General features: G+C 38.5%; 1 protein-coding gene across 1 annotated transcript; it reads left to right on the forward strand.

Annotated features, from left to right (window-relative positions):
• The first annotated feature begins 360 nt into the window (after window positions 1–360).
• Window positions 361–7,570, forward strand: LOC125240777 (transcription factor Ouib-like). The gene is made up of 6 exons (XM_048148851.1): window positions 361–1,142; window positions 1,542–1,803; window positions 3,278–3,405; window positions 4,905–5,032; window positions 6,491–6,578; window positions 7,430–7,570. Exons 1-6 carry the CDS (start codon window positions 515–517, stop codon window positions 7,489–7,491), a joined length of 1,296 nt encoding a protein of 431 aa, XP_048004808.1. The 5' UTR covers window positions 361–514; the 3' UTR covers window positions 7,492–7,570.
• Window positions 7,571–12,857: the final 5,287 nt, after the last annotated feature.

Here is a 12,857-nt window from a genome sequence, read left to right on the forward strand (position 1 = left end):
TATTCATTTTTGAACTAGATGGCGACACATGTCAAGGATACGAAACAGAACCGAGCGAAGCTCGGTTGCCCAGATATTATGGTTTATGCACAACATCCCTACACTTTTTGAGAAATTATAATTTTTGTAACACAAGTGACATTCGCGATGACCACCCGTGAGGGCCCCGCCACTCAAGCACCAAGGGTAAACTTTTTCTGTCATTTTATCGGTATCCTTGCCACTCAACAGCTTTTTATTTCAAGTCCGGCTCCCGGTTACCTGCCACTTTACGTGCGGTCGGCTCCCGGATTTCGCCACCTGAAGGGATAAAGAAAATGAAATGAAAAGCATAATAACATTATTTTGACAGAACGAAGAGCATAGAACAGCAACTCAAACAGTTCGAAATGTCAACCTCTTGACATTATTTTATTTTGATAGTTGTTTCTTTCTGGTTTCTGGTTTGTTAACCTGTAATAGTTCAAATAGTTGTAGTATTTTTATTATATCTTTCTATTCCAGCCTGAAGATAATGACTGAATCAGACTATGAAATAGAATATTTAGATGAGGACGAAGACGTTGTACAACAATGTGTGCAAGCAACAGGAATTACTGAAAACTCTATGCCCGATACCTTGAACAGAGTACCGGCGTCTCCTAAGTATGTTGTGGGATTTCCAGCACCGGAGTCAAGATCAGGTTCTCTGCTTGTGGAGCGAACACCTGTGACAAGGACTTATAAGAGAAAAAAGCCGAGAGAAGACGACGACTCTGACTATGACCCAACTGGTGATTATGAGTTGCCTGGACGCGGTTCAGGCAAAAGGATTTACAACAAAAAGAAGATACAAACGTCGACGCCACGGCCAGCAACAACTATCGACCGTAAACCAAGGTTTACTCAAGCCGGTCATAAAAGAGACGATTTACAATTCAGAAGGGTGTTGGGCTTGAAAATTCCCAACTTTGAAGATCCTCTTTGCTTACCTGTGAAAGCTGTTTTGAAGGATGAAAGTGACTTAAGAAAATTAAAGAATTGGAATAATCTGTGCTTGAACCATTATAAAAATCATGATACAACATTAAAGCCTGATGCTGGAGAAACAGTGGGCTCTCAACGAACTATAGTCTTGAGGAATGTAAAAAATAAACTAACAGGTGAGATATTAATCATGTATGTATCAAGCCAACCTGATGCTACATGTTGAATTTGAATGGGATTCACTGGTTGCTGCTAAAACATACTTACAATTTGTTAAATGTGATTGTATTCTTACCTAGGCTTAGAATAAATTTAAAAGTGCAAAATGTCTGCCTTGAGTGAGACTTGAACTCATGGCATCTGGATCGATATTCCAGAACTCTGCCAACTGAGTCTTCTTCTTTCTCTTTGCCTTAATCCCATTATTTGGGGTCGGCCCTCCTTGTTCTTAAGCGCCAACTCAACTCAACTCTGCCAACTGAGTATTCTTACCTATTTAGCTGAATTCACTCAACTCTAATCTATAAAGCAGCCTAGAATTAACTAACTAAGAACTTCAATATTTTATGTTTAAGGCAAAAGTGAAACAACAATATGGGGCAAGCTGACTGTGCACAGCGAAACGGACAAGAAATCCGAAGTATTTCAATCTGTACTACCCAAATACAGAGAGGGTAAAGTCCTGGACTTCCCAGTGGCAGTTAATAAGAAGGGAAAGGGTGTGCGGAACGAGGACACGGTGCTGCTGGCCAAGGAGGATGAGAAGGAAGAGCAGCTCGTGGTGTACAAGCCCAAGCAGGCGATCAGCGCTGTCTATAAAATGATTGAGGAAAAAATGTTGGTATTGTTTTATAAAAAAGTATTGAATTTTTTTTAATGACATATTTTTAAATTAAAGGAAAAATTTCCACCTCCGGCTTGACTCAAACCTCTGGACTTGCCGGGGCTATTGCGCTCCCAACTATGCCACAGAGGCATGCCGGATGTGTGTAAATTTATCCATGCCTTCCCTCAATTCTCAATCGCCTTAGGGTGGCATTTAGCAAACATCTACCTGTAAGAATACATCTTAACAGGCACTGGAGTCTCAATTTACATTGAATTTTTTTTTAAATGAGTTACATTGTTTTTGTGTTTGTTCTACATAGAATTAGCTGCCAATTCTAATGAACACATTCAGTGCTCTAATGACTACTAGCAATAAGCTCCGACCTGGTAGGTTGTTGGCAACCTTAATGTCCCCCCCTTATTCATAAACATACACTAAAGTTATCAAGCCGATAAAGTTCGTTTGTCCCTTTCTATCACACTAATATGTTGGAAAGGGACAAACGAACTTTATCAGCTTGATAACTTTAGAGTATGTTTGTGAATAAGAAGGTAAGACTAATGCTATTTTGATTTGTCAAAATAATTATTTAAAGTACAATGGAATGGAACTTCTTTCTATAAGCCTTTGTGTAATGAAAGGCTACAATAAATATGTCATATTGTAAATTATGTCAATGAATGAGTATGGAAGATGGATAGACTGATGTCTGATAGAAAAGTATGGAAGAAAAAGATATGCTGCACCAACCCCAAGTAATTGGGATAAGGGCAAGCAAATGATGATTGTAAATAAGTTTGTCTTATTAGCTTTTCTAAAAACAACAGTGCAAAAGTTAATTATAAAGAAATATATTTAGAACTCAGTTCAAAGCATAGAGGAATCAGTAAGGGAAGAGTTGTAACTCCATACATCGGTAAAACTTGCGGGTTATTTGTATAGGAATAGTTAAGTGACATCTAGCGACAATCACGCATCAAATAGCGTAAATTTTCAGTACCACTACTCGATAATAGGTGGCAACTGTGTCTTGTCTGCCAACAATTTAATATAAGAACAGTTTACAACTTATATTACAAGCAGAAGGAATTCAAAACAAAATACTATTGTAATATTAGCTAAAATTGGTGAACATTAGACTTTTCGTTCGTCGCGACATCTGTTGACAAGTAGCAGTACTGATAATTTACGCTAGTTGACGCGTGATTGTCGCTAGATGTCACTTAACTATGCCTATGCAAATATGCATTTATTTATTTATTTATTTAAACTTTATTGCACAATTGGAAAACAAAAAGTACAAATGGCGGACTTAATGCCTTAAGGCATTCTCTACCAGTCAACCATAGGGCCAAACAGAAATTACTTACTGATGTATGGAGTTACAACTCTTCCGTTACTTATTCCTCTATGGTTCAAAGTCATTTAATCTTTCTATTTTACGCTTTTATTATTAATGGAGATTATGATTTTCTGTTTCAGTGAATCTGAGGACCCCAATAAGCCAGAAGAAACAAAGAAATACATGAAGGAGCTAACGGCTTGCAAATTATGTGCGCCCTGCTATCAGAGCTCATGGCGCGGCTTCAACAAGAATGAGAATAAGAAAAGTTAGTAGATCTTTGTATACTAAATTGCACTTGTAAATTTTGCTATGCGAAAAGTTCTCCTTAATAACTTTTGGTCAGGCATATCATTGATAAATTAATGCCTTAATAACCTAACCACAAAATTAAAATTTTGAAATAACCCCCGACCGGGACATAGTAGACCGATTTTCATGAAACATGGCTAAGAACACTTCCGACTAACTCAGCTTTCAGACGAAAAAAAACTAAATCTAAATCGGGTCATCCGTTCGGGAGCTACGATGCCACACACAGGCAGACAGACAGACTAACAGACACGTCAAACTAATAGCACCCCGTCGTTTTTGCGTTGGTTGTTAAAAATATGTACAATACCACAGAATATATAATAGTACAAGTACAGAAGGCTCACTCCTTTGATGTTCACAAAACGCCGCCATTCTAAATTCTTACCTACATTAACAAACGGACCGCACGCGTGCAGACGACATTGAATTCTATTGCGCCGCGCGAAGGTCGTCGCCACTGAATGGGCCGCGAACTCGCGGCCGCCGGCATGTACTTGTAGCGCGGCGAAAGGATCGCGGAGTGAGCCGCCCCTGACAATACGTGATCTATCTATGTATATAGCCTTTTCTTCTGAACATGGTTCGGTGTTTATTATTGTTTGTTTAGATGAAGTCGCATAGTTCAGTGTGCCTGTTGGCAAAGGCCTCCTCCAGCTCTTTCCAGTATTTACTCTGCCTGGCCAGTCTACACAAATGTGATATGCTGCTACATATAAGATCATACTTCATTCTAAGACGCCACGGTAGACCTGGCGAGGTGGCCAGACGAGCGGCACATGACGGGCCGAGCTTAACGCGTTTGACAGAGGATATGGTATTCAGGATCAGGGGATTAGGGATACATAGAAAAACTGAAGGGAGGCCTTTGCCCAGCAAAGGTACAATATGGGCTCTTTATAAGGGTGCGCGCCTACGGGGGCAACAGTTGCTCGGCGACTTTCGTATTTGTATTGTATGAAAAGTTGCGTCGCCTCGTGTGCGCGCTCTCTAAGGGACCATCCACACACAGGCGACGCATGTCCTGAGACGCGGAGCGGACGTCGGCGCCACGCCGCCCGGATGTAATTTAAAAAATGTCCTCTCATGTACATTTTGTATAGGAGGGACGCGCAAGGGACGTCGCTTGGCGCGCCCCAGGCGACGCCTCGCCTGGGGGCGCGTCTTAAGTCCTTATTATACAAAATGTACTGAGGAGACGTTTTTTAAATTACATCCGGGCGGCGTGGCGCCGACGTCCGTTCCGCGTCTCAGGACATGCGTCGCCTGTGTTTAGTTGGTCCCTAATACTAATGACTTCATTCTCACGAGCTATGGGATCAATATAACTATACCAATCAGGAAACAAATAATTTTGTTCCCAGCTTGGACACAAGAGCAGTTTGTAATTTTTTGGTGTATGGTAACTGTTTCAGTTTGTGGGATCAGTATTAAAAAAAAACTGTCTTTCCTCAGAGAATGTGACGTGTCCGATTTGCGACCGAACATTTATCAGCGTGTACAACCTGCTCGCACACGTTAAAACACATAACAGCGAACATGTGAAGCATTACAAGAAGGCGCTCTCCAAGACTCTGGCGGCTGTAAGTAACACATTAATAGTTTTTCTCTACTCCCGAACTGTTATTCGTCATTTATAGGGCCGTAAATGACGAATCATCTTTAAAACCCTTCATAAAAGTCTATTCCGCCAGCGTCCACCGGCTTTCCGCGCATGCGCGCAGTATCGAAAAAACTGAAAACGCATTGTTTGACTCTGTAACCATGGCAACGCATTGTTATAACGATACTGCGCGCGTGCGCGGAAAGGCTTTGGGCAGCTGAGCTGACAGTGCAAACCTTTGCTTCAAAATACAGGAAACAGAGTGAATTTCACGAAAGTTATTCAAGAAAACTAAGTGCATGGTCGTAGAAAAAGTATTGTATGCAACGGTGTTTAACTGAGTCAAGAAATAATCGTGGCCTCTTATTGAGTTATTAACAATTTTCGGCTTCGCCTCAAATTGTTGCCCACGCCACTCGTCTCTTTTGACCTCCTTTAAACGCCTGTTGCATAAAATAATATAAGTTGTCAGCTCTTTTTTCCTCACTAAATCTAAAAAGTATATATATATTTAACACTTTCGCTACCAAGAACCCGACTGTCGGGCACACCGCTCGTAGAAGCGTAGCCGATTACATGAGTTTCCCCGTATGTAGCGAAAATGTCGTAGCGCCGCGTAGAGCCCGGTTTCGAAAGTGTTAAATACAGAACATTCTTATCGTGCGTCGTATGTCCTGAACGTTAGTGTTGCCGAAATCCCTCCTACCAAAAGAGAGAGAATGCCATAATTAAAAAGAACAAAATAGTATTATACATACGAATTGCCCCGATCCAAATGGCGGTATCTCCGATCCGATCCGACATGTCCGATTTGCGACCGAACATTCCGTGCGAACAATAGTGAGGTTGCAAGCCTGCAAGGTATAACCGAATTCACCCGGATAAGATTGTTTCATAGGACCTTGTTTTAACTCAAAATAGGTTAAATTTAGGTAAAGTTAGCTGAGCAGTTCCCGAAAAGTTTGTACATTTGGATCATCATCTCTGATTTTGATAAATATTGGTAGGCTGATAGTCCATGATGCTGAGCAAGATCCACTAGGTTTCCCAAAATGTCTTATGTAGTTTGTATGAAACCTTCCTTTTTTGTTAGCAGATTTCTATACATTTTCGGTAACAAAAAAGGAAAGTTTCATACAATCAACCTAGGACATTTTGGGAAACCTAGTGGATCTTGCTCAGCATCATGGACTCTATCAGTCTACCAATTTTTATCACAATCGGAGACGTGACCCAAATGTCCAAACTTTTCGGGAATTGCTGAGTTAATGCTGGTCATATCGTATGTTCGTATGTCAATTGAGTTGCTTAACTGCAAGACTCGGATCAGTCATTAAATAAATCTAGACAGCAAGACATCGTGTGTCTCACTCTTATGCCACAAGCACTTAGCCTATGCTATGTTTATTTGAACTATAATTTGCGCATTGTTCCTCAGGTGGTTGAGTACCATTACAAGTGCCGCATTTGTAACGAGAAGTGTTTGAGCATCAGGGATCTCCGAAAACACGTCCTCACTCACCAAAGTAAGTGACCCTGACCCCAAAGCGAGGTTTAAAATATCTAGAACTTGCATGCAATTTTCAATACATTGTGGTTCCAGTTTTGCCACACCGGATGCGCATGTGTGGACGAATTTGCACGTGCGCGTATCGCTTAGATATAACACGAATTCTCATAAGACCTGTCACACCGCTTACGTGCAACGCGGACGCATACGCATACGCAAACGGTGCGGCTCGGCCTTCTCCATCATCATCATCAATCATTTAGGAGTTGGACTCTTGTCGGTGGAGCAACTTCCATGGGTGCCGGTCTTCTGCCTTCCTTTTGACTTCCTGATACGACACAACGTTGATTTTTTATTTTATTTGGGTCATATACGCTCTCCTTGGTCTCCCCCTTTGCCTTGTTGCCTCAATTCTTCCTTCTAGTACCTATGTTTTTAATGAATTCGTCGTGTCGCGTGTCGCCTCTTTTGTTTTTTATAGTTTTCAGCTTCTCCATCATAGCCTCGTAGAGCCCACCATACAAAATTTTTGCTAGGGAATTTTGATTCTTATTGTACTTGAGATTGAATTCAATTTCATTTGTTCGAAAAGTTTTAGAAACAAAAGAAATTATATTCTATTTGTTTACATGTAAGTTAAAATTCCATTGAAACCATTATGTACTTTATAAAGTACATTGGGCGCCACGAGGATTCAATTGAATCACGAGTCGGACCCACCACGTGACTGTGGAAAAATGTCAGAAAAGTTTTGAAATTAAAAAACCTTGGGTGCCCCATTAGCATAGAAACCTAGAAAACCGAATAATTTTAACAACGTATTTTACATACTAAAGGTACAATACCTGACATCATGTTTATTTTCAGGCCCCGAGCAGTTTCAGTGCGAAGCATGCAATCGCGTGATAAAACACTCCTTAAGTATGTAGCTACTGTGATTGCCTATTACGGCTACCATGTAAGTGTTCTTATAATGATTATTGTAATAAAAAAAATTTTTAACTGGTACTTATGTATATTATTTGATGTTACTCTAGACACAAATCATGTAGAGTATTTTATCTCGTGTGTGTGTGGATTGAGTGAGCACCTTCCGAAAATAAAAAAAAATATGCTGATCATTTAGTAAAAGTTCTAAAACAATTGTAAAACGAATCTCTGAATTTGTAAAAAGATAAATCAAAAGATACAGCCATTAACATGTGCTCACTCAGTTCTCACAAACTACCAACGAAAACAGTGAATATATTCATTTAACATATAATATTTATATACTAACATTTAGTAAAAAATAGGCCAACCTACCTCTATAAATATTAGATCACCTAGTGACGTATTAAATTTTTTACAAATAGTTTCTTATGCTCACTCAATCCACACACTTTTGAAAAGCCGAATTTTGATGAAAAACATAAGATTTAGACCGCTATTATATGTGTATAGTTTAGTAAAAGTGAAATGGGAATTTGTAAAATACAAAACGAACCACTAACGTGTCAGGTTTTTTTATAATAAATTTTTGTAAGTGCTCACTCAGTCCACACGTTTTGAGAAAGTTAAAAATGTAAATATCTTACGATTTGTAGCACCTAAGACACTCGAAAGTACTTCAACATTTAGTAAAATTTTTTACTAAATATCCACCATCTAATATTTTATATTCGTTGTCTGGTTTTAAAGATATTCAGACATAACTTTTCTCATACAAATGTATCAAGTAGGGTGACTACACTATGTCGGCTCCTGATTTTCCCCACCTTCCCATTGTCATATTGAGATTGGGGAGTTTCGTTCGTTCAATTTTGATAATATTAAACTAATACCATATTAATTATCCATCTGCAAACTGTTTTTAGGTTATGTTCTTGGCCTAGTGATGATGTGTATTGTGTAATTTTTATCGACGTCAGGATAATAACCATATCGACATGCATGCATTAAAAAGGACATGAATGATAATTGGTAAGAAACAAAGAATATAATACTTCACTAGTAAGAAACCAGAACCTGGTAATCTAATCGCGCTAACAGATGAGCGTACCGGATTTGTAAGTGGGAGCGAGAAATAGTTATTCTTTTCTCGCTCCCACTTACAAATCCGGTAAACTATTATCAAAATTGAACGAAACTCCCCAATCTCAATATGACAATGGGAAGGTGGGGAAAATCAGGAGCCGACATAGTGTGGTCACCCTACTTGATACATTTGTATGAGAAAAGTTATGTCTGAATATCTTTAAAACCAGACAACGAATATAAAATATTAGATGGTGGATATTTAGTAAAAATTTTTACTAAATGTTGAAGTACTTTCGAGTGTCTTAGGTGCTACAAATCGTAAGATATTTACATTTTTAACTTTCTCAAAACGTGTGGACTGAGTGAGCACTTACAAAAATTTATTATAAAAAACCTGACACGTTAGTGGTTCGTTTTGTATTTTACAAATTCCCATTTCACTTTTACTAAACTATACACATATAATAGCGGTCTAAATCTTATGTTTTTCATCAAAATTCGGCTTTTCAAAAGTGTGTGGATTGAGTGAGCATAAGAAACTATTTGTAAAAAATTTAATACGTCACTAGGTGATCTAATATTTATAGAGGTAGGTTGGCCTATTTTTTACTAAATGTTAGTATATAAATATTATATGTTAAATGAATATATTCACTGATTTCGTTGGTAGTTTGTGAGAACTGAGTGAGCACATGTTAATGGCTGTATCTTTTGATTTATCTTTTTACAAATTCAGAGATTCGTTTTACAATTGTTTTAGAACTTTTACTAAATGATCAGCATATTTTTAGGGTTCCGTACCTCAAAAGGAAAAAACGGAACCCTTATAGGATCACTTTGTTGTCCGTCTGTCCGTCCGTCCGTCCGTCTGTCAAGACCCTTTTTCTCAGGAACGCGTGGAGGTATGAAGCTGAAATTTATATCAATTACTCAGGTCTACTGTCCCTTGAAGCTGTGAAAAAATCAAACTTCTAAGCCAACGCAATCAAAAGATACAGCCGTTTATGCCGCAAATTTTCGACACTTGCAAGGGAATCAAAACCTACAGGGTGCTTCCCGTGAACTCAGAATCTTGAAATTTGGTACGAAGCAACGTCTTATAGCATAGATAAAGGAAAAATTACGAAAACCATAAATTTTTAATTTTGTACGGAACCCTCGGTGCGCGAGTCCGACTCGCACTTGGCCGGTTTTTTTTATTTTCGGAAGGTGCTCACTCAATCCACACACACACTTTTATCTCGCCCTTTAGTTATAAAGCATTGACTTGTTATGACTTTGTGAAGGTTTAAGCTAGGAACATACTACGCGGACGTCCGCCGTCGCGCGACCGCGGACGCGGATCTAGACAATGAATATACACTTAACCGTGCAAACTGTCGGTCGTGGACGTGGCCTTGAGCGCACGGACGTCCAATCGAAATCTGGCTCGCTGGATGTTTTGGCTAGCCGAAGCCACGTCCCGAAGGCCGTGCATGCGTAGTAGGTATGTTCCTAGCTTCACTCGTATCGTAGTTCGGCAATCAAACTCTTAGACGTTTTTTAGGATAGCATATACATTACCGAAATAATCCAATTAGAAAAAATGTCTCACTGAACATATACATACTCCTAACTCGTATAAGGCATTTTAGACCTTTATACCTACTCAACATTGAAAGCGTTGCCATTATATTTAACTCTGTTTTAAAACTACGATTACTAGCTTCCAAAGTTTTCAAACTACATATAAACTAGTCCACTAGTATAATCATAAAGATCAACCAGTTCCCATTAAACTTAAAAAATAGGGCTTTTTTATTCTGACACTGAAAACTCGCAATAAATTAAAATTTAATTTAATTCAATTAAACTTTTCAAATGTCGAATCAATATTTTGCTCCCCCTCATTTCGAGCGATCAAACAAGGGGTCCAATAATTACATATGTAACGCCATGTGGTACATTTGTTGATTAGTACCTATCATGCATAATTAATTGCTAGATACATTAGATATACTTATTACTCAAAGGTACAATGTAATTAGATGGTAACTGATAATAGCGATTGATGACTACTGTATTTTGGATGTTTGTGAGTAATAAAACATATTTCTTACACTGGGTCAAAAGCGTTCCTTTCTTTTACAACAATATGTTACTATTTAATTATTATTCATTGTGTTTATGTTAAGAGCGTTATAACATTTCGGCGTCGGGCGAAATTAGGTATTTTACCCGCCGCGCGAGCCCAATATGCCGACCCTTTCTAGCACGTCTTATCACTCGCTCGCACTACAATAATGGACAAAACAATCTTGATCCTTTCTATGGAATTTTGATAACAACCACAATCTACTATTTCGATATAAACTTTTGATTTCTAATAAACACTATTTTGTACGAAAATACTAGAATGTAGCGCAAAATAATATCAATTATGTTAAAATTTATTTAAAAAATTAATTATAAAAGTAGATCCCATCCCAAATATTTGCTTTTGTTATATGAAAATTACTGTAATGCTGTATTATGATTACCTCTGTAATCCATTCCTTTGGAATCGGTATAATATAGATTCCTGTAATATGGATTCCTCGGTAATCAAGTACTTAAGTAATCTGAATTCCACTTTACTTCGATTCCAGGCTTATTACTTTACTTCTATATGTCACTCAAATTGTTTTTGGTTTACATGTCATTCCAGCATTTTCACTTTCACATTTCAAGTGCATATACCACGAGTATAGGTTTTCGGGTGTGCTGATTTAAAAATTAATGACCGATTTGGAATCTGACATTGCTGACTGTCACTTTGACACAAAAGTCGTCATGGGTGTCATAAAATAGGTTTTAGGGGTGCTGATTCCAAAATTAATGACCAATGTGAAATCTGACATTGCTGACTGTCACTTTGACACAAAAGTCGTCATGGGTGTCGTCAAATAGGTTTGCGGGGGTGCTGATTCCAAAATTAATGAACAATGTGGAATCTGACATTGCTGACTATCACTTTGACACAAAAGTCGTCATGGGTGTCGTAAAATTGGTTTTAGGGGTGCTGATTCCAAAATTAATGACCAATATGGAATCTAACATTGCCGACTGCCACTTTGACACAAAAGTCATCATGGGTGTCGTAAAATAGGTTTTAGGGAGTGCTGATTCCAAAAATAATGACCAATGTGGAATCTAACATTGCTGACTGTCACTTTGACACAAAAGTCGTCATGGGTGTCGTCAAATAGGTTTCCGGAGGTGCTGATTTGAAAATTAATGACCGATTTGGAATCTTGACATTGCTGACTGTCACTTTGACACAAAAGTCGTCATAGGTGTCGTCAAAAAGGTTTCCGGGGGTGCTGATTCTAAAATTAATAACTATTTTGGAATCTCACAGTGCTAATTGTCATTTTGACACAAAAGGAATCATGGGTGTAGTCAAATAGTTTTTAGGGGGTACTGATTCCAAAATTAATGAAATGATTTAAAAAGTCATGACCGATTTGGAACCTGACATTGCACAGTACCCCTGGAAACCTATTTGACGACACCCATAACGACTTTTATGTCAAAGTGACAGTCAGCAATATCAGATTCCAAATTGATCATTAATATTGAGATCAGTACCCATGAAAACCTATTTGAAGACACCCATGATCACTTTTGTGTCAAAGTGACAGTCAATAGTGTCAGATTCCAAATTGGTCATTAGTTTTCAAACACCCTCGGATACCTATTTGACGACACCCATGACGACTTTTGTGTCAAAGTGACAGTCAGCAATGTCAGATTCCAAATTGGTCATTAATTTTGGAATCAGCACCCCTAAAACCTATTTTACGACACCCATGACGACTTTTGTGTCAGAGTGACAGTCAGCAACGTCAGATTGAACATTGGTCATTAATTTTGGAATCAGCACCCCTAAAACCTATTTTACGACACCCATGACGACTTTTGTGTCAAAGTGACAGTCAGCAATGTCAGATTCCACATTGGTCATTAATTTTGGAATCAGCACCCCCTAAAACCTATTTTACGACACCCATGACAACTTTTGTGTCAAAGTGACAGTCAGCAATGTCAGATTCCAAATTGGTCATTAATTTTGGAATCAGCACCCCCTAAAACCTATTTTACGACACCCATGACGACTTTTGTGTCAGAGTGACAGTCAGCAATGTCAGATTGAACATTGGTCATTAATTTTGGAATCAGCACCCCTAAAACCTATTTTACGACACCCATGACGACTTTTGTGTCAAAGTGACAGTCAGCAATGTCAGATTCCACA

Source organism: Leguminivora glycinivorella, chromosome 2 (genome assembly GCF_023078275.1).
Source record: "Leguminivora glycinivorella isolate SPB_JAAS2020 chromosome 2, LegGlyc_1.1, whole genome shotgun sequence".
Lineage (NCBI taxonomy): Eukaryota > Metazoa > Arthropoda > Insecta > Lepidoptera > Tortricidae > Leguminivora > Leguminivora glycinivorella.

Bases quoted from the DNA above. Each gene is read 5' to 3' on its own strand.
- LOC125240777 (XM_048148851.1), top strand. From the start codon at position 515: ATGACTGAATCAGACTATGAAATAGAATATTTAGATGAGGACGAAGAC. The intron at 1,804-3,277 runs GTTGGTATTGTT...TTTCTGTTTCAG, and splicing joins AAAATGATTGAGGAAAAAAT to TGAATCTGAGGACCCCAATA. The intron at 5,033-6,490 runs GTAAGTAACACA...ATTGTTCCTCAG, and splicing joins TCTCCAAGACTCTGGCGGCT to GTGGTTGAGTACCATTACAA.